Source organism: Diceros bicornis, chromosome 13 (genome assembly GCF_020826845.1).
Source record: "Diceros bicornis minor isolate mBicDic1 chromosome 13, mDicBic1.mat.cur, whole genome shotgun sequence".
NCBI classification, from domain to species: Eukaryota; Metazoa; Chordata; class Mammalia; order Perissodactyla; family Rhinocerotidae; genus Diceros; species Diceros bicornis.
The window spans coordinates 42,386,419-42,407,275 of NC_080752.1; the positions used below are offsets into that span (position 1 = coordinate 42,386,419).

General features: G+C 55.9%; 1 protein-coding gene across 5 annotated transcripts in view; it reads left to right on the forward strand.

The window, feature by feature from the left end:
* Positions 1–20,857, forward strand: part of RPS6KA1 (ribosomal protein S6 kinase A1) — a 52,373-nt gene that overhangs the window by 19,857 nt on the left and 11,659 nt on the right. For 2 of the 5 annotated variants that reach the window (XM_058553329.1, XM_058553326.1), the window contains exons 2-16: positions 1,690–1,734; positions 9,963–10,079; positions 10,346–10,427; positions 12,156–12,236; positions 12,417–12,496; positions 13,601–13,707; positions 14,450–14,487; positions 14,817–14,959; positions 15,371–15,441; positions 15,758–15,846; positions 16,855–16,919; positions 17,177–17,279; positions 18,739–18,869; positions 20,312–20,437; positions 20,655–20,744. In XM_058553329.1, coding sequence (XP_058409312.1) covers positions 1,690–1,734; positions 9,963–10,079; positions 10,346–10,427; positions 12,156–12,236; positions 12,417–12,496; positions 13,601–13,707; positions 14,450–14,487; positions 14,817–14,959; positions 15,371–15,441; positions 15,758–15,846; positions 16,855–16,919; positions 17,177–17,279; positions 18,739–18,869; positions 20,312–20,437; positions 20,655–20,744 — 1,368 coding nt within the window. Of the gene's footprint in view, positions 1–1,689; positions 1,735–6,033; positions 7,189–8,843; positions 9,098–9,962; positions 10,080–10,345; positions 10,428–12,155; positions 12,237–12,416; positions 12,497–13,600; positions 13,708–14,449; positions 14,488–14,816; positions 14,960–15,370; positions 15,442–15,757; positions 15,847–16,854; positions 16,920–17,176; positions 17,280–18,738; positions 18,870–20,311; positions 20,438–20,654; positions 20,745–20,857 lie in introns of those variants that run through there. The other 3 variants (XM_058553327.1, XM_058553325.1, XM_058553330.1) reach the window with 3 other exon arrangements.

Here is a 20,857-nt window from a genome sequence, read left to right on the forward strand (position 1 = left end):
TCGGTAGTGAGTGGAGTCTATTGCTCAGGTCGATCACAGTTGAGTTTTAGGAAGGATGAAGGTTTGAAATGGGGAAGGTGGGGAGGGGGGTGAAGGTGTGTGTGGCAAGGCTGGTGTGCAGGCTGTTGTGACCTTCTGTGGGAATTATGTCAAGTGTCTAGAATGCTGGGTGAAGTGGAACTCAATCTACAAATGCATCGTGCCTCCTCCCCTCACCCTGGCCCAGATCAACTCGGCCCTTCTCCCCAGACTGCTGAGAGATGACAGCATGTATGTGTACATGTGCATAGAGGGGCCTGCAGAATATGGGCCCCTGGGGAGGATGAGGGTCATTAAAGGAACTGGGGGGGGGGTGGCACAGGATATCCTGGGTGCGGTAGGGGAGCCACTCCAGGGGCAGGGAGATTATGTAATGGGCAGAGCACAGCTGTGCCTGCTTCTGCCAAGCAAAGCCACAGCTGCCCTGTGGACCCAGCGCCTGGCTCCAAAGTCCTGACCTGCCCTAGGCTGGGTCTTCCTAGCTGTTAGGAGCCTCCCGTGTGGCTCTCCACACTCTTGCTGTGCCAGGAGGGGTGGGGACAGCTCCTTTCAGCTTCCCAAGGCCCAGATAGGGTAGGTTACTCACCTCATATCACACAGGAAAGGAATGGGCTGGGTTTGTTATACCCCAGGGTGAATAATGCCCACCTAGGTGCAAAACCTGGGGGCTGGAAAAGCAGGGCTGCCCCGAGATAGGCTCCATGCCTGCCTCTCTACAGGTAGTTCCTGCGGGGGTGTGGGCTGCTCTTCAGCAGACCTTTTATGAGCACCTCTTGGGCATCAGAGACCAGATTTTGAATGCCCACTTACTAGCTGTGGGACTTTAGGTGCCATCACCAGGCCCCTCTGAGCCTCAGTTTCTTCCTCTGCCAAATGGGGCCAGGGCCTACCTCCCAGGTCATGAGGATTTAAGGGTGCCACAGGTGTGAGGCACCGAGCCCAGTGCCTGGCATGTGGCAGGGGCTCAGAAGAGAGCAGCTGTTAGCACCAAGCCCTAATCTCTGCCCTCCCAGGACTCCGTTTATTTGGAAGGGCAGGCCTGTGTGTAAATAGTCCCTGCACTGTGACAAGTGGGACAATGAAGGAATGCAGGGGCATAGTGGGACAGCAGTGATTCTGCCTGGCAAGGGCAGGGGAGGGGTCCCAGTCAGGGGCAAGGCTGGAGTAGCCACCATCTCTGGGCTGGACACTTTCCCAGACTTTGTCTCCTTCCACCCTCGCATCAACTCTGAGAGGTGGGTTACAGATCAGGAAACTGAGGCCTCTTGCAGTTGATTAGTCGGCACAAAGTCACACAGTTTGTCTCTGGCAGAGCTGGGAGCCACACGTGCCCTCTCCTCTCACACAGGGTGACATTTGAGCTGAGCCTTCAAAGATGAGGTGTTTGCTGGGCACAGAGCATGAGGGAGGGAGTGTCGGGAAATGCTCTGCCTGAGTTGTGAGGGGCTGTTGCAGGAGAGCTTGACACCTGCGCCCTCACTGGGAAAGTGGAGGTAGAGGGGACCCACTGAGAACTCCTGCCCCCACCCCCATGGCCTCCCTAGCCACTGGGAACAGCCAAGGCTGGGGGCACCTTGTGGGGTCTATCGTTGCTCTGTCCCACACTGGTAAGTTCTGACAATGTTCCCCAATCTCCCTTCTCTTTTTCAGAATGGGCAGGCCTCAGGGGAAGAAGCTGTACTTCAGCCATCCAAGGTAAGGACCAGGGTTAGCACCCTGGGCTAGGGACTGTAGGGAGGGGACTACCTACATGGCTGTGGAGGAGGAGGGAGGCCTGCCCTTGTCCCACCTGGGTGTGAGGGCCCTGGCCTCTCAACCCTTTGCCCAGCTCACCTAATCTCTGGTCCCACCTAATCCTCGAGGTAACCCTGTACATAGAGATCACTTGCTCAACTTTCCTATTTCTTAGGTGAGGGGACTGTGTCCTAGACAGGGTCAGGTACAGAATCCAGTCTAGAAGTCTGGTTTCCCATCACCCAGGCCAGGACACTTCCTCAGTTTATTTACTTGTAGAGGCTGGGCTGGCTGTTAGGAGAGGGCTGAAGGGGTGATGGGAGAGGCTCAGGTCAGCTGGGCCTGACGAGGGCCTGGAATCACCTGGGCACATGGCGCTGGAGAGAACCTGGTGGCCTCTCAAGTCTAACCAAGGCCCAGTGCCTGGCATGTGGCACATAGGCCATTTCTCAGGGCTCCCACCTCCCAGCCCAAGGCTGCTGCCCTCACCTCTGCTATCTCTGCTTACCCAGGGCTCCTCCCTTTAGCCCCTCAGCCCCTGTTGCTGGTTTTGTGCGTTGACAAAAACAGCAGGGGCTGGGTGACATTTGTGTGACCTCGGGTGGGTCCTTTGTCACCTCTGGGCCTGGGCTTTCTCATCTCTCTGTTGGGAAAGACCACACCCGATTCTCGATTCTCAGGGAGCTGTGAGGTCACAATGCTGCTGGCTGTGGAGGGGCTTTGGAAGCCCCCTAGGCAGGGCAGTGCTTGCATTCTGGCAGTAGAGCAGACCTGAGTTCAAGTCCTGGCTCCACCCTTAGCATTTGACCAGAAGCTCTTTTCCCTTGTGAGTCTCAGTTTTACCATCTGTAAATTGGGGATAATAGTGCCTACCTCACAGGCGTGATGTGAAGGACAAATGAAGTATAACTGCTTGGCACACAGTGACTTCAGCTCCAGCAGCATGAATGTCCCATGTATTGCTCAGCTTCCTACCAGTGGCCACACCCTCCAGGCCTGTGTCTGCCTGGGCACCAGACCTGCTGTAAGCTCGACCTTTGAGATAGACCAAGGGCTGGTCTTGATGTTTGCCTTGACTCAGCCTCCCAAGATAAGGGAGCTGAGCTCCCTGGGGTAGGGCAGGGTGAAAGAAGTAAGCTCACACCCCCTCCTCTGTTGGTTACTATGGTAACCTTGGGCCACCAGAGGCGAGGCTAAGTGTATGGACTGGGCCCCTTGGTTTGTCTCTGCCCCATGTCTGGAGAATCTCTTCCCATAAAGTAACTGCCCTTAGTTGCCTGGTAACAAAATGAAGGGGCTGTAGGTCCTCAGTGAAGAGCCAGGATGTTCAGATCTTGGGGCCCAGGTTCTGGGGGTTACAGAGGAGCTTGCAGCTTTTGGGAGGGCTGGTGGTGAGTGCAGCTTCTCACCTCAGGAGCTGGAGGCGCTGGGTTGGGGAGGGCAGGGGCTTACCCAGGCAGGTAACCAACATTTGATCATTTGATCCGAAGCCTGTGACTCCTGCTCTAGAGCAAAAGACCCTGAGGTGGGAAGGGGGATGAGGCTGGAAATGGATGGGGCAGGGGAACCTCGAATGCCACATTAAGGAAGAGAAAGAAAGAAAAACAAAAGAAAAAAAAAGGAAAAGAAAGAGCTTAACCTACACGTGACATCACACCAGGAGCTTTGCGTATAGTTCTCACAACGCCCCCGGAGGTGGAGATTGTTACTATCCCCATTTTACAGATGAGAAATTGAGGCCCAAGGTCACATAGCTGGTGGGTGATGGAGTCAAGTCTTGCTTGACCACAGGGCCCACAGTCCTTCCAGCCCAAGGAACACTGAGTACTGATGAGGAGAAACATTGGGTCCCTGTGACCCCAAGTAACACCATTTCTAGGCATCTGCTCATCCATCTTCTCTTTTGCCCCAGAACATCACAGTATCCCCAGTGCCCATTTCTGGGCTCAGCACACCAGGGGCCGCTCAGCCTGTGGTTGTAACCTCATCCTTTGTGCAGTGGAATGAGCTGGCAGTGGTCCGGTTTACCTTTTGCTTCATCAGACTTTCGGTCTACTCTGCTGTGGCACTGGGGAACCCCAAAATGAAGTCCACACCTCCACCCTCAGGGAGCATGAGACAAGAAAGCTGTGTGGTGGGTGGGCTGTGATGGGGAAGAACATGACTGTGGGTACATATAACCTCCATTCTGTGCCAGGCCCCATACTGAGAAAGAAATATACCACCTTCCAGGTGCCCACATTTCTCTCGGTAGCATGATGAGATGAACACATTCTGGGGAACCCAGCCAGTGGGATCTGGGAGAAGAAAGAGGCAGGGAGGGGAATCTGGGAGTCAGGCGTTCTGAGTTCAGAATCCTGCCCCTCTTTCTTGTTTGCCTTATACCCTTGGGCGAGGGATTTGCCCCTCTGTGACTCATATGCTTGTCCTGTGAAAGAATAGAGTCCACCCCTCAGAGCCACCCAGAGGAGGGAATGTGATGTGTATAAATTAAAGATTCCAACTAGGTTTGAGGCACAATGTTGGTGTTTAATGCTTGTTTATTTTATTCATTTCAGGCAGAAAGGGGGACTTGGGTTTTAGCAGCCATAGTGTGGACAGCAGCCTAGGATGAGAGCTCCCCAGATCCCTTTAGCCTCCTGGGCACACCTGGTGTCTTCAGGCATGCTGGGGCTCCATTCACCTTCCTCCCTTCCTGGGAGTGGACTGGGCACCCCAGGCCCCCTCCCCCAGCTATCTCCGGAGCTGGACCCCTTTGAAGTGCCTGCAGGTCTATTTTGAGAGCTGAGCGCCTCCCCCCTCCCCTCCTCTCTTCCTGTTTATGAAACCCTGATCCCTCCCGGATCCCTCATGCTCCCCTGGCTGGAGCTCAGGCAGGATGTGACTGTGGACTTGGGGGAGCCTTGGGAGCCTCAGGTGTTGGGGGGAACTTCCCTTGGACTGGCCAGGGCAGGGTAGCCCACCCTCGCAGCACCTGGGACCCTGTGGCTGGGCTCTGTCCCTTCAGCCTGCCCTGCAGAGACCCCGAAGCAGTAAGACTGTCCATCTAATCCAGGAAGAAGTTCTGTTTACAATGTCCCTTTGTCTCTGTGGCCCATTTTGCTTCCAGAAACAACCTTCTTAGAGTGAAACATCTCATTTTAACCTCTATCTTACAGAGGAGGAAACTGAGGCTCAGACAGGGAAAGAGATTGGCCTGGGAGCACTCAGCTAGTGGGTAGCCAGTTCTTGACTTCCCGCCCTGCCCTCTTGGCCTCAAGCCTCTTGTTCACGCTGGTCTCTCTCTACATGGAGTGTCTTTTTTCCTCCTTTCTGCCTGGCCAAGTCCTGTTCATCCTCAGGGTCCAGCTGGACTGCCTCTGCCCTGGAAGGTCTTCCCAGCCCTCACCCCAGGCAGATAGTTACCGGCTCTGGGCACCCTTAGCACCTTGACTGCAGCTCTGTCTGGGGACAGTTGTGTTTTGTTATCGTGTATTTATTTTCAAGAGCTGCCTAAGGACAGGGCCCCAGTCTGCCTTAACATGTGCGCCTCCTAGTGTCTGGCTCCTGGCCTGGGGACAGAGCAGGGGCCCAGTAGCTGTGAGTGATGTCCAGAGGGGAGGCAGGCTGGCCAGCCTTGCTGAGAGGGTGATAATGCAGTGCTTGAGAGTGTAAGCTTTGGAAGCAAACAGACTTTGATTTTGCTCTTAGTTTTCCCCCTTTCTAGCCACATGGCCTTGGGCAAGTCACTTTCTCTCTGAGTCTAGTTTCCTCATCTCTGAAATGGGATGACAGCACCTCCCTTGGAGCTAAGACATAGAGCCTAGCAGAATGCACACCAGCAAAGGTTGAAGGAAAGAATGGCCTCGTGCAATAAATGCTCAATTATTAGGAGGCACACTTCTTGCTGCCACTCCATGCCAGTCCTAACCTAGTGCCTGAGGCCAGCTTCCCCGTCAAGGATGCTTGGGAACTGTGGACCCCTCCTCACCTGCCCAGAGGCGTGCTGGGAGACGCGTCTGGGGACATCTGCCCCACCAGAGGGGGCAGCGCCTGGGAGGCCCTGCGGATGCTGCCAGCTGGAGAAGGGGCTGTTGGTGTCCGTTAGGGCTGGAGGTTGGCAGGTGGGTTTGGGCTGCAGCTGGTAGAGGGAGGCCCAGGGTGGGGACCCTACGGACCAGGGATCAGGCTGGGGGGCTCTGGGCTTCTCTCCCAGCTGCCTTGTGGGAGGAAGTAAATAAGAGGAAGTATCTATGGGGGGAATGGGGCAAGGGACCAAGGGATGTGGTCTGATATCTGTCCTCCCCCACCACTGCCACCAGAGGCCTCACAGGCCCTGCACATACCCTTCAGCGAAGGCAGCTCTGAGACTGTTTCCTTCCTGTTGCCCCTTCCTGTACCCTGCTAGCCACAGAGTCTTCCTTTGCTTCTGAAGGACTTGAGGGTTGGAGGTTCAGCTGGCGCTGGACCAGAGAGCTTTGGGGCTCCAAGGGCTGCCCCAGCCTCCACACCCCTGACTGAAGAAGCTGGGGTGCAATAATAGGCCTCAGTCTAAGGAGGCATCTTTCACAACCCCCGGCAGACCATCATCAGTCTGTTATTGGAGGCCCTGTGAGGACATGAAGGGGAAGTCCATGTGTACGTGGGGGCGTGTGTTTCCACATAGAGGATGTCTGTGGAAATGGTTTCCGATCATCAGCCTGTGTGTATTTGTGTGTGTGTCAGTTCCTGTGGTGTACGGGTGTGAATGATATGGCAAGACCACGTGGAAGGGGGCTGGGCCTGGTCAACCCCTGTCCCATGGCTACCTGCTCCTCCTCAGTCCTCTGTGAGGTCCTTGCTAGGGCCTTCTTCCCCCTTGCCCATCCCAGGGCCCTGGACTGGCAGGCTTCTTCGGGGTAGGGCTGGGTGTGGTGGTGCCTGCTCTGTGGGCTGCCATTTTGGGTGGGCCCAGCTACGGGAAGGTCACTACAGGGGAAGGAGTGTCTACACTTTGGGCTGGGGCAGTCAGAGACTGTGGCCTTGCTTACTTGCTGACATCCCCACATTCTCTCAGGGAATCTTTGCAGGTGTTGGGATGCCCACTGTGTCACCGCCTCATCGCCTTGTGACTTCTTTCTGGGTTCTGGTCTTCTCTCTTTAGGATCAGAGGAGATGAGGAAGGGTGTGTCCCTGGGCCCCCTCTGGAGTCATGGGCTTGGGGTCTGCGGTGTCCCTTCCTCAGCAGGGGAGCCTGACCCATCTTTGTCCCTCCTCCCTGCAGAGGGGGAAGTGAGAAGGAGGGGGTCAGCGACCCTGCCTTCTGGGCCGGGAAGGCTGAAAAAGCAGAAGTAAGGGGAGTAACGGGGCCCTCTGGCCACCGGCTTGAGCCCCACCATGCAGACCCCGGCAGATTTCCCCAGGGTTGAGAGAGACTCACTTCCCTGTCTCAGAAAGGTGAGCAGAGGGTTGGCCTGCCTCCAGTGGTGTCTGTCACCATGACTCTGGGCAAGGAAGGGGTTTAGGGGTGGCTCTGTCCCCTGGGGTTTCCGGATGACTGCCTTTGTCCCCAGGGAGTGTTTTCAGTCAGAGGCAGACAGATAGGTGGAGGCTCAGAGCTCAGGGTGGGGTGGGCAGGGGTTGCTGTGTGGCTTTGGCCCACCTCAGTCCCTCTCTGAGCCAGGCTTCCTGCGTGTCCTGCCCGGGGTTACACTCAGGGGCTTGATTAGCCTGCAGCTTTTGGTGGCTGCAGCTGTTGTGGCTATTCAGGGTCCCCTGAAGATGGGGCTGTGTCTCTGAGGGTCAAGACCTGGAATGGGAAGTCCCCAGACTGACCCTGGTACTGAGGGAGGGGGTGGGCTTGGATGGGCAGGACATGGCTCTGGCTCACTTACCTGCCCACCCTTTCCTGGCACTTGAGTCCTGCTGACCCCAGGCCAGGCGGTAACCAGGGGAAGGACTTGGGTTCAAGCCGGCTCTGCCACTGGTTCCCTTTGAGCCTGGGTGAGTCACTGTCCTCTGGGCCTCAGTTTCCTGTTCCTGAAATGAGGGTAACAGCTTTTGGGATATTTATATCAGAGTGAAAGCCATCAGATTGCACTCAGGAGATGTCCTTCTCAGCCCACTGTCCTAGTCCTGGGCCCTCCTCAGGCCCTGGCGTGGGAAGAAAATCCCAGAGAAATGGAAGGCCTCAGAGATGGGTCTGCCACAAAGACTGGGCTGTTCTCTCAACTGCTGGGGGTTTGCAAGTGATTCCCTCTCACCTCTTTCCCCACCCTGAGGCAGACCAGCAAGAACCTGGAGCTCTGCCCTTGAGTCCAGGGTCTGATTTTCTATGTATCTGTGTGTCTTTCCTGCCTGTGTGGCTGCCCTGGGTGTCTGTCCATCTACTTGGGCCTCACGGACTCTAGCTGTCTCTGTCTGCTGCCCACCTGCCTCTGTTGTTGAGTGCCTGTCTCTGTCTCCACTTGATGAGTGCCTGTCTTCACCTGTTGGGTACATGTGACATGTTGAGTGCCTGTTGGGTCATGTCCCCTTCTGTCTCCACCTGTTGAGTGTGTGTCCCCATCTGTCCACCTGTTGGATGCAAGCCCGCATCTGCCTGTGCCTATTGGGTCCCCATCTGTCTCTGCCTGTTGGGTCCATGTCCCCATCTATCTTTGCCTGTTGGATATGTGTCCCCATCTGCCTCTGCATGTTAGGTGTGAGTCTCTGTCTACCTCTGCCTGTTGGGTGTGAGTCCCCTCCTGCCTCCACTTGTTGGATACATGTCCCCATCTGTTTCCACCTGTTGGATATGTGTTCCTCCTACCTCTGCCTGTTGGATGCCTGCCTTCATCTGTCTTTACCTGTTGGGGGCCTGCCTCTGCCTGTTGGATATCCCTCTTTATCTGCCTCTACATATTAGGTGCCTGTCTCTGCCTGTTGGGTACCCATCTACTCCTTAGCAGCTGGGTTGTCCTGGGGCTTTCCCTTTGCAGGCCCACAGGGAAGATGAGGGGGAGGGCCAGAGGGCAGCCCTCAGGCAATGGGGAGGGGGGAAGAGAGAGGAAGGGAACGTGGTGAGGGTGTAGGCCTGGAGCTGGGAAACCACAGGCCCTGAGTGATTGGCGGCCCTGAGCCTGGCCCAACCCCCGCCTTCACCCTGCACATCCGCCTTGGGCCTGGCCACCTCCGCGGCAGCCCAGGACGCTGCCTGCTCCTGCCATGGTGCCTTGGCCCTGCCGGGCGGATGGAGCAGGATCCCAAGCCGCCCCGTCTGCGGCTCTGGGCCCTGCTCCCCTGGCTACCCAGGAAGCAGCGGCCCAGGACCAGCCAGACCTCTCTGCCTGCCCCTGGCCCTGGCTCTGGCCCCAGGCGGGACTCGGTGAGTGCGTCCAGATGTCTGGTCCTGGCCTGGCTGTGGCCCTTGGAGCAGGTGTCTGGGCAGCCAGGTTGGCCTCAGCTGGCTTTGGGCTCTCTTAGCCCAGGCTTGGCCCTGCTGGGTGACTGGACTCTGCCCAGACTTGCTTCCCTGGGAAGTGAGGAGGGAACCAGGGCTCTGGGGCAATCTTGGCAGATTGGAGGGAGAGCACAGGGGTCCTAGAACAACTAGGCCCTGGCAAGGGGTTTCTAGTAGACTTGTATGAAGGAAGTTTCAGAGGGTGGCGGCGTGGAGCCTCTGGCCTTAGCTTCCTACTTGCCCCAAACTGGCACTTACTGGGTTGGTGGGGAGTCTCAGGTGACTCTTGGGTCCTTATGCATCTCAGCCCTGTTCTTCTGACCAGAGGGATCCGATCATCCATCCTGACCAGGAGCAAAAGCCCAACTCTGCCTCCCCAGTGTGAGAACAAACCCTACTTCCTATTGTGGCAAAACCAAAATCTTTGCAGCAGGGGGAGGGGTGCCCCACAGGGAGGACCTGGGGCAGGTCTGTGGGCCTCAGCCAGAGCCTGGGGTTGGCTCAGCCCGGCTTGCCTGGGCATCTCTTTGGGCCTGACCAGGCCAGAGCAGCAGAAGCAATAGGAGCAGTGCCTCACCTGACCTGGCATCTTGGTAGTTTGACCCTCCCCGGCCTTTGAGGCCCTTTTGTCTTGATGAACCCAGAGTCTGGCTCTGTCAGGGTAGCTGTCTGGTTGGGCCTGGAGGGCCCAGTCTGCTGAGGTCCAGTGGGAGTGGACTTGGATGGGGGGACATGCCCAATTCTGGCCTGGATGGGAGAACTGTGCCCACCATCTCTATCCCTCCATCAGGATGAGGGCATCCTCAAGGAGATCTCCATCACGCACCATGTCAAGGCTGGCTCTGAGAAGGCCGACCCATCCCATTTTGAGCTGCTCAAGGTTCTGGGCCAGGGATCCTTTGGCAAAGTGAGTCTTGAGCCCACAGCTGGGAGGGCAGCACTGGTTGTGTCAGAGGTGGGGGTAAGGAGTCACGTTGGGGCTCAAAGGATCAGAGGGCAAGGGTTGATGGATCTGAGAGAAGGATGAGAGGTCACCTTGGTACCCAAGGAGGGCAAAAGGTCAACTTGGGGCTCAGGGAAGTTAGAGGTCAGCGTGGGATCTGGAGGATGGGAGCTGATGGCCTCAGCCCCATCCCCAGCTTCTCCTCTGCTTTTTCCTGGCTGCCTTTTCAGGTCTTCCTGGTGCGGAAGGTCACCCGGCCTGACAGTGGGCACCTGTATGCCATGAAGGTACTAAAGAAGGCAACGCTGAAAGGTGAGTGGAGGACACCTCCCAATGCAGAGCCCAGGCTGGGTACGGGATTGAGGAGACAGCCCAGCTCTCAAGGGCCCTGGGTCTGATGGAGGAGATCGCTCTATCCCCAGGAGCGCTGGGTAGAAAAACAGGCCTGTTCTCAGCCGCCCCTTACCCCCCACCCCAACTGATCGCAAAGACAGGATCCTGCAAGCCAGGTGCCAATGACCGTAGCTGAAGGTGAATGTCTAGAGGGAGGTGGGATGAGTGCAGTGTGTTTATGGTGAGGCCTTCAAATATGAGGCATCAGATTGGTTGGGCAGAGGCCTTCTGTCAGCAGAGTTGCTTCACAGTGCTAGAAGAGCCTGAGGGAGACCTCTCAGGGTGGAGAAGGGCAGGAGGGAAGAGGCAGGGAGCTCGGGGAAGCAGCTGGGTGGGTAGGAGAGGGTGAGTCAAGGCATTGCCACGGAGATGGATGGCAGAGAGGTTCAGAAGGGAGCCCGAGCCCAGGTCTAGAATTCTAGTACTTACAAAGGGCATGAGGGTGATTGGTAGTGGGCTTTGGGCTGGGCAGGGACTCTTTGACCAGCCTGGGAACCAGTGCGACCACTTACCAAGTGGAGTGGGCCCTAGCTGGGGTGAGGTGGGTAGAATCAGAAGGGTTGGCTTTGGGGACATTAGGGGTCATATGGCCCATGAAGGGCTATCTGTGGGGGTAATGTAGCTTTGGTGCCCCAAGGCTGGCCTGATAGGGGTGATAGTCATTCCTCAGGAGGGATGGTGGGAGCCACGGGGGAGAAGAAAGATGAAAAGGCTTGGTCCCTGCTGTGAAGGGCTCCCAGGCTGTTCGGGAGAGGCTGAGCAGACCCTGGGAGTCTGAGAGGCTGTGCAGTCGGCACTTGGGACCCAGGAGCCCCGGGGAGGGTGGGTGGCAGCCTCACAGCGAGCAGGCTCACATAAGGAGTAGCCATTTGAACTGTTCCTTGAAGGATGCATTAGGAGCTTTCCAGATTGAAAATGGTGGAAGGGTACCCCAGGAAGGAGGAACTGTTTACCTAAGCAAAAGCATAGGGACGGTTTGAAAATGTAAGGTGTATTTAGGAAACAGTGACTGGAATAGTTAACTCCAGCATGGTCCCTGCCATGGCTGGTGAGAGAAATAAAAAATTAAAATAGAGGGTGAAAGGTACTCTGCAGGGGGAAGCACAGCGTGGTAGGAGAGAGGGCCGTGACTCAGCTTGGCAGGTTAAGGAAGACTTCTTGGAGGAGGTGAGGCCTGAATTGAGTCAAAGAAGAACGTGCTGATGATCAGAATTGCCTAGGGACTTTTATTCTTAAAAAAAATTAAGTATGTGGGAGGTGCCATGAGTCTGATTTTTAGGCCCAGGGAATCTGCCTTTCTAACTAGCTCCCCAAGTGACTGTTCTCACCAGCCCCCAGACTGGAAATGGGGGGTTTTATGCCAGATGGAGAGGGGCCCGGTAAAGGCATCCCAGGGGGAGTCACAGGGGCACAGGCTGAGGGCACACAGAGGAATAGATTGCTCAGGCCGGCTGGATTGAATGGCCCTTGATGGGACAGGTGAGAGATGCGGCTAGAGGGATGGGCTAGGCGCCAAGGGCCCAGCCCTGGGCACTGCCGTGAGATGTGAGTAACAAGTGGAGAAAAGAGAGCCCTTCTTAGCCAGGGCTTGGGGTTGGCAGTGTTGGGTGGCTAGACCCTTGGTGACTGTCTTTCATCTCTGGCCAGTGCGTGACCGCGTTCGGACCAAGATGGAGAGAGACATCCTGGCCGACGTAAACCACCCATTTGTGGTGAAGCTGCACTATGGTGAGACTGCAGACCCTACCTGAGTTCCCACCCTACCTGCCAGCCTTTGCTCTTGCCTATGGGCTGCTGCCTTCCCTGTACGTTGCCCTACTTCCCACCTGGCAGGCCAAGGGAGCTGAGGGCAGTGGGGAGAGCCCAGGGCCCAGCTGGCTCTACCACTGCCTTTTCTCTTCTCCCCAGCCTTCCAGACCGAGGGCAAGCTCTATCTTATTCTGGACTTCCTGCGTGGTGGGGACCTCTTCACACGGCTCTCTAAGGAGGTAAGCTGACACCCCACTGCTAGAGGGCCCCAGGGTGGAGCTAAGAAGGACCATGAGGCCTCCCATCCCAGGGCCCTATAAAGAACATGTCCAATGTGGCCTGGACCTGGAACCATACAGGCCTGCCTAGCAGTCCCTGACCCAGGAAACCATCCTGGGACAGAGCCCCCACCCTGGCACAGCCTCTGAGAGTTTCCCCCAAGATGGGTTGAGGACAGTCAGGCCCTGGATCTGATGCCACCCTAATTCTGGGGAGCTAAGGGTGGCTGTCACCTCTCTGCCTCCGTTCTTCTAGGGCTGCCTTGAGCAGGGCCGTGAGGATAAGGAGAAGCCCAAATCTACCCAGAAAGCTAGACACTTTAATGTTATGTCCTACAAAATCCTTCTAAAAGGATTTTGAACTGACTTAAGAGAATTTGAGCCCGATATAAAAATGGGGCCATCAGTATAATTCAAACTTTAGAAGAGAACCAAACTTTTAAAAAAATTTTTGTGTTATTTTAATGTTTGAATAGGTAATACATTTACATGATTGAAAAGAAAAATATTCATTGAGAAGTCTTCCTCCCACCCCAGCCCCCTCCACCCCGCATAGGTAAACATTTTTATTAGTTTCTTGTTTAAGCTTCCCGTGTTTCTTTGGAAATACAAACCGTTCTGATATATGTTCTGAATCACGATCCCCACTTTCTTATGTAAAAAGTGCTGTTCTGTATATACTCTTATGTACCGTGCTTTTTTCAAGACAATATATCTTGGAGATGGATCCATAGCAGAACACGGAGAAACTTCTTGTTCTAGTTTGTGGCTGCATAGCACTCCATTATGCAAGGGAGAGGCAGTTTATTCCAGCATTCTACTGCCTGACCCTTGGGCTGTTTCCAACCTTTTGCTGTTTCCAAACAATGCCACAGTATATAGTGAGTTGTATATTAGTCATTTCATACCTCAAACCCTTTTATAAAGAGAAGGGTGTATGGCACTGGGGTCTCTAAGGGTCCTCCTCAAGCTGGACCCTCAGGACCAGGGCACTGCTGACTGCTCGGTGCCACAGTTCTTGAGGAGAAGCCGACCCCAGCTGAAGCCCCCTCCTGCCTGTTGCAGGTTATGTTCACGGAGGAGGATGTGAAGTTTTACCTGGCTGAGCTGGCTTTGGGCCTGGACCACCTGCACAGCCTGGGCATCATTTACAGAGACCTCAAGCCTGAGAAGTGAGTGAAACCCCAGCCCCACCCTGGCCTCCCTAGGGAGTGCAGAGGCAGGCCTTGAGGCCTCTTCTAGGACAGGGCCACCCTGACGGGGGTGGGTGTGACTCCAAGAAAGTCCCCCTCTCTCCAGTTGCCCTGTGAATGGGTGGGTGGATCAGAGTGGTGGCAGCTGCAGGCTCACCTTGGGGGGCTGCCTTATCACTAATGCTTCTATTACCAAGGGCCAGGTACCTCCATGCAGGTGTGTTGCCTACCTTTTTTGCTAATCCAGTGTGACATCTGAAATGCCACCCTTAAAAGTCATTCCTTGATATGGCTTTCTCTAGAATTTTCCTTAACATTTAAATATCCACACATCGTAACTAGGGAGCCAGGAGCAGGTGCTGAGGTAGAATGAGATCTGGCTTTAGAGTTAGGCAGACTCGAATTCAAATCTTGTCTCTACCATCTCTTAGCTCTGTGACCATGGAGAGTTACTCAAGCTCCCCAAGCCTTAGTTTCTCCATTGTGAAAATGGGGCCATAATAGTACCTACCCCACACAGTTGCTTCAAGGATTAGCAAAGAAGGTAGGCAACACACCTGCCTGGCACTGTCACCACCCTCTCCACCCACCCATTCATCAGATGGATCTGGGTAGATCACCTTCTCTGGGCTGGGCCCAACTCCCATAGCCCCCATGGTGTCACCAGAACCCACCAAGGAGCTATAGCTGAGGGGCCCTGACTCCCATTTCTCCATTACAGCATCCTTCTAGATGAGGAGGGCCACATCAAACTCACTGGTGAGTGGAGGGCATCTGCCCCCTTGGGTCCCAGGGGAAGGCAGGACAGGCTCTTGATGGTCCTGGACCCAGTGCTAGGGGATCCATTCTTCCTGAGAGGGTGTGCCAGGTACTTGGATGTGGTCAGAAGCACAGGCCCCAGACTTGGAATAGCCTGGGTTTGAACCCCACCTCCCGCTGTGTAACTCTGGGCAAATCACCTAACCTTGTTGGGCCTCAGCTTTCTCCTGAGTGTCATGGGAGTGATGCCTTCAGGCCTCTGGGCAGGGGGTGGCAGCAAGGAAGGCAGGGGGTCCTGAAGATGTGTCCTCTTGCTCTCCTTGCTGCAGACTTCGGCCTGAGCAAGGAGGCCATTGACCACGAGAAGAAGGCCTATTCCTTCTGCGGGACAGTGGAGTACATGGCCCCCGAGGTGGTCAACCGCCAGGGCCACACCCACAGTGCTGACTGGTGGTCCTATGGGGTGTTGATGGTGAGTGTCCAGGCAGGAGTAAAGCATCCAGCCCAGGCCTCAGGCCTCAGTTTCCCTATCTGTACAATGAGGGGGTTGATGGTTTCTAAGGCTCTCCTTCTGTCCTTTCACAGCCAAGCTTGCCTCATCCTCCACCCAGCTGTAGTTTCCTTCCTTGGAAGGATTCCGGGCTTGGCCCCACCTCAGGTGCCCCCAGTCTGGGACTGGGCCTCTCCCCAGCCTTGGACCCCTAGTACTGCTCCTGGTGGTCTGATTGACAGAGGGGTGAGGGACAGACAGAATTCTTGATCCAGGTAGACCTCCAACAGGCCAGCAAGAATCCTGGGAACGGAGCTGAGTAGCCTGGATGGGAGGAGGTGGGGGGCGTGGGAGACAGGGATGAAAGCCTAAATAGACCCTTGTCCTCTGCAGTTTGAGATGCTGACGGGCTCCCTGCCCTTCCAGGGCAAGGACCGGAAGGAGACCATGACATTGATTCTGAAGTAAGCACCAGCCCCTCTCTGACACCTTAGGGTCTCCCCCAACACCTAGCCCCAGTCTGGGGGCCCGAGTAATACTCTGTACCTGCCACTGATTCCCCCATTAATGAGACCCTCTTCTGGGTTAAGCATTATGCTTTCCCGGGCCCCCTTTTCATCCACCAGAGCCTCTGGGAGGGGAATCCCTGAAGTCTTTGGGAGGTACGTTAGTGGATGGCTTGTCTGGACTGAGCTGGAAACTAGACCTGGACAGAGGGGGGAGGGAGACAGGGCCTCTGGGGCGGGGCTCAGCCCTGATGAGAGCCGGGGGCTGTTTCAGGGCGAAGCTAGGCATGCCCCAGTTTCTGAGCACAGAAGCCCAGAGCCTCCTGCGGGCCCTGTTCAAGCGGAATCCTGCCAACCGGCTCGGTAAGCAGCCCCAGTTCAGGGGAGGGGAGCAGGGTACAGCTGCAGCCTAGGCCACAGGGCCACATCTGGGACTGAAAGGGGCCGTTGTCCTTGGTGTGGGCAGACAATGCCGCTGGCTACCCTGCTTTCTGGCTCCATGTGTGGTGTTTGGGGCAGGGGGGTGACCTGTGTGTAGGGGGAAGGCAGGAACTGAGTCATCCCTACTCCCCTGGGGACAAGGACAGAGGCCCCCACACAGCTCCTCTGCCAAGCCTGCTGGCACAAGAGAAGGAGCATGAACTCAGAAGTCAGAGGCTCAGGTCTCAATCCTAGCCCTGTGTCAGGTCCCTACTGCCCAGCACACAGTGGTCCCTCCATAAATATTTATTGAACGAATGAGTGCCATTTATGAGCTGAGTGAACCAAGGCAGTTCTTCATCTCCCGAGCCCTGGCTCCTTATCTCCATGGGAGACGATGATCTCAGCCCTGTTGATTAAATGAAGTCACATGAACGCGCCTGGGGTGTAGTAGCTGCTCAGTATGTGTTGGCTCCTTGGCTCCTGGGTTCCCTGGGACCGTGGCTGGCTTTGTAAGGTCCAGTCCAAGTCCCTGGGATTGAATGGAGTGAGAGCCTGTCTGGCTGACCAGGGCAGGGGGATAAGAGCAACAGAGATGAGGCTTGGGTTGGGAGGGAGGTGAGGGCCCTCTGCAGATCTCAGAATAAGTCCAGCCTCTGTCCTGACTACATGGCCTTGGACAAGTTGCCTAACCTCTGTGCGCCTTCCTTCTCTCATTAGTATGCTGGAGCTTGATCATAAGGGGCTCCGGAGAGGGGAAAACGCTGAGTGGGCAATAGGCCTTGGGGTGATGGCTGGGTGGATTTGGGGCAGGGTGAGCCCGTCTCCCCCATGCTCCCAGTGAACTGCTCTAGCCACTGGTCCCAGACCACAGTGAGGCCGGTTGGTGGACAGGGCGGGTGTCTGGGGGTTGGACTCTTTGAGGCAGACCCGTCATCTGGGCTCTTTCAGGCTCCGGCCCTGATGGGGCAGAGGAAATCAAGCGGCATGTCTTCTACTCCACCATTGACTGGAATGTGAGTGCGGCTGTCCACCCCAGGGCCCCAGTCAGGGCTTCAGCTGTGATGGGAGAGGACTTCTACCGACTGTGGCCTCCGCTGTGGGGCAGAGGGTGACAGCATGGCCTTGGAGGCAAGGGCTGGCCTCCCGAGGGCAAGCAATTATGCCCCCGTCTGTGTAGCCTGTGCCCCAGGCCCATTACCTCCTCCTGCATGGGGCTCCTGGTGGGCTCTGGGGCTGCCGTGGTGACCAGAGTGCCCACCCCGCCTTGCAGAAGCTGTACCGTCGTGAGATCAAGCCACCCTTCAAGCCGGCCGTGGCACAACCCGATGACACCTTCTACTTTGACACTGAGTTCACGTCCCGCACACCCAAGGGTGTGTCCCTTGTCTGGTTTGTCTTGGACTGGTATAGGAGGGAAGCGGGGAGTCGAGGGCACCTTGGGACGTAGGGGTGGTCAGGGGCTTGCAGGCCCAGGTGTGTGGGCAGACAGGCGAGTGGGTCTCTGACTTTTTGTCCCTGTCTCATTCTGCCTCACTCTCCCACTCCAGGGCTCTATGGGCCTCTTTGTGTCTGGGTGAGGGGGTGGGGGTAAGTGGGTGGTTAAGGCCACAATAGAAAAGTCAAGACCCTCAGGCATCTTCCAGCCCACTGGGAAGACCAAACACAGGAGGCTCACACTCACGTCAGGGCTAAAGAATCTGACCCAGCAAAAACGCGAGGTGGAGACGGTCTGGCAGAGCAGAGGTGACAGCACCCACAGGTCAGGGGCAAGTGTGGGAATCAGCTTTGGCTACGCTGACTGCTGGGCCTCAGTGTACTCATCTGGAACATGGGCTCAGCCACAGACCCACTCAGTCCCTGGGGTTAGTAAGCTTCCTTCCTTCTGAGAGGAAGCTTGGTAAATCCTAGCATTTTAGCCAGATATTGGGAGGAAATGTTAGTTCTGGAAGGCCTCCTGGAGGGGCAGGTTTTAGCAGAGGGAGTGTTTTTCTCACTGTGGCTTGCATATCCTTGATGACAGGAAGCTTAGCACTTGTTCGAGCACTTTGTCCCATCTGTATTCATTTATCTGACAAATATGTACCGGGTCCCTACTGTGTGTCAGTCATGGGGGCATTGATGGTGAACAAGACAGACCCAGGCTCTGCCTTCATATGGCTCAGGCTGTAGTTGGGGCAGAGATATGAAAACAGCTACTGGATAGTGTGACAAGTGCATTAATAGGGGCGAGGGGCTGGAGGAGCAGCCTCAGTCAAGGCTTCTCAAAGGAGAGAGCGTGTAAGCTGAGCCTCAAAGGATGGACAAGGAGTGGATTATCTAGTTAGAGGGAACAGCATGTACAGTGGCTCAGAGTCTCCTTTAAGCATCTGAGAAGTCCAGCGTGGCTGAGCTGTGGAGTGGGGAAAGAGGAGGCTAAGATCACAAGGACCTCAATTGCCAGGGCTTTCTCCTGAGGGCAGAGGGGAGCATTTGAGGGGTACGGACAGGGGGTAGATTTGTGGTTGGAACCATCCCTCTAGCTGCTGTGCAGAAGATGAACCTGAAGGGGCAGACCTGAGGCAGGGAGGCCAGGAAGGAGGCCTCCAGGAAGGGATGAAGTGCCTTGGCCTGCGCTGGACGCCAGATGTAGGGGTCTTTTCTGTTCCTTGTGTGTCAGGGCTGGGCTGGTCGAAACATACATGAACAGATGAGGGCTGGAATGAGGGCCCTGACCAAGCTCCCGCCACGGCCAGCTGCTGAGGCAGGCCTGGACGCCCCATGGTCTCCCTTTGCTGGGTTGCCCCAGGGTCAAGGGTGCCTCCTCATGCTCACATCCCCCTCCCGCCCCTGCAGACTCCCCGGGCATCCCCCCCAGCGCTGGGGCCCATCAGCTGTTCCGTGGCTTCAGCTTCGTGGCCACTGGCCTGATGGAGGATGACGGCAAGCCTCGGAGCACGCAGGCTCCACTGCACTCAGTGGTACAGGTGAGGGGCAGGAGACTGCTGCTCAGTTGTCCTTTTCCATCTAGAAGCCACAAGGCAGAGTGGCTGAGAACACAGGCTCTGGAGTTGTACAGGCCTGGGTTCAAACCCTGATTGCCACTGTGTAAGCCCGTTGGGCCTCCAAACCTCCTTGAGCCTCAGTTTCCCCATTTGTAAAACAGGGATGACAACACAGATATAAATTTCCCGGCATAGAGCCACGGACATTGCAGAGCCTGGATGAATGCACGAGGGTGCCCAGGGGTGGCTGTCAAGTCCCTGACGGGGATGGGTGGCAGGGGGCTCGTGTCTTCTCACACGTCTCCCATTTGTACACTTTCCCGGCTCCATGGGAAGTTTAAAATTGAGAGGCAAGAATGTAGACTCTGGAGCTCATTGCTTGGGTTCAGAGCTTCCAAGGTAAGGGACTTTGGATGAGACACCTACCTTCCCAGTGCCTCAGTTTCCTCGTCTGTAAACGGGGGTGATGTAGAACCTTTCTCCATAGATTTGTTGTGAGGATTGCATGAGTTAAGATGTGTAAAGTTAAGGTGACTATGTACTTTATTATCCAACTGGGACATCTTTTCCAGGACAAATGTTAAACCAGACTGAATGCAAGGACAGCAGGTGTAATCCAGGGCTGTCCGTGGAGTGTGTGGTCACCTGATGAAAAGTGCTCAGAATAGTGCCTGCCACACACTAAGCACCACAGAAGCCATTTGCTATTGTTAATGTCTCGGAACCTTGAGATACCTCAGGAGGTGGGCTGTGACACCCCGGAAAGGGGAGGCAACTTGCCCAGGGCCACAGTCAGTGGCAGAGCTGGGACCCAGCTCAGGGCTCCTGCATCCCTCTCAGGCCTACCCACACTTCTCAGAGCCACAAACCTCTTGATGTGTGTGTTGCAGCTCTGTTGCCTGCCCCCTCCACCACCCCCTGACCTGGCTGGGATCTGGCGAGTGTGCCCATCAGATAGAGTAGAAAACTGAGGCCCAGAGAGGGGCAGATTCTTGCCCAAGGTCACCCAGCCAACATTCTGTCGCAGGCGTCCTGTCTCTTTTTTTTTTTTTTTTTTGAGGGTTTTATTTTTTTATTTTTATTTTGTGAGGAAGATGAGCCCTGAGCTAACATCTGTCGCCTATCCTCCTCTTTTTGCTGAGGAAGACTGGCCCTGGGCTAACATCTGTGCCCATCTTCCTCCACTTTATATGGGACGCCACCATAGCATGGCTTGACAAGCGGTGCGTCGGTGTGCGCCCGGGATCCAAACCCCGGGCCACCGCAGTGGAGTGCGCACACCTAACCACTACGCCACCAGGCTGGCCCCAAGGCCTCCTGACTCTTTTCTGGTGCCATCTTCACTGAGCCAAGGTCCTGGGTGCTGGGGGATGACCTCTGCATTCTAGAGCAGAAGGTCAGCCCTACCTCTTGGTCTCCTGCAGCAACTCCACGGGAAGAACTTGGTTTTTAGTGACGGCTACGTGGTAAAGGAGACGATTGGTGTGGGCTCCTACTCCGTGTGCAAGCGCTGTGTCCACAAGGCCACCAACATGGAGTGTGCTGTCAAGGTGGGCCTCCTGACTCTCTCTCATCCTAGGCTGCTGGGCTTGGGGGGAGGCCAGTGTAGCCTTGGCTGTTTGGTGGGGGAGGGTTGGTGCCTGAGGCTCTGTGGATGGGTGAAAGGTGTGTGGCTGAGACCCCCAGGCCCTGCAGTGTGGGCTCTGTGGCAGAGAGGGGCTCTGGAGACTATCCACTGATACTGCCACATGCACCCCCTTTCCTCAGGTCATCGACAAGAGCAAGCGGGATCCCTCAGAAGAGATTGAGATTCTTCTGCGGTACGGGCAGCACCCCAACATCATCACTCTGAAAGATGTGAGTGGGGGTTCTTGAGATGGGGATGGGGACTGGGGCATCGACTCTAGGATTTGTCTCGGGGCTGACATTCTTTTGACTGGATCCTCCTCTGCTCATGGGAGGAGGCGGAC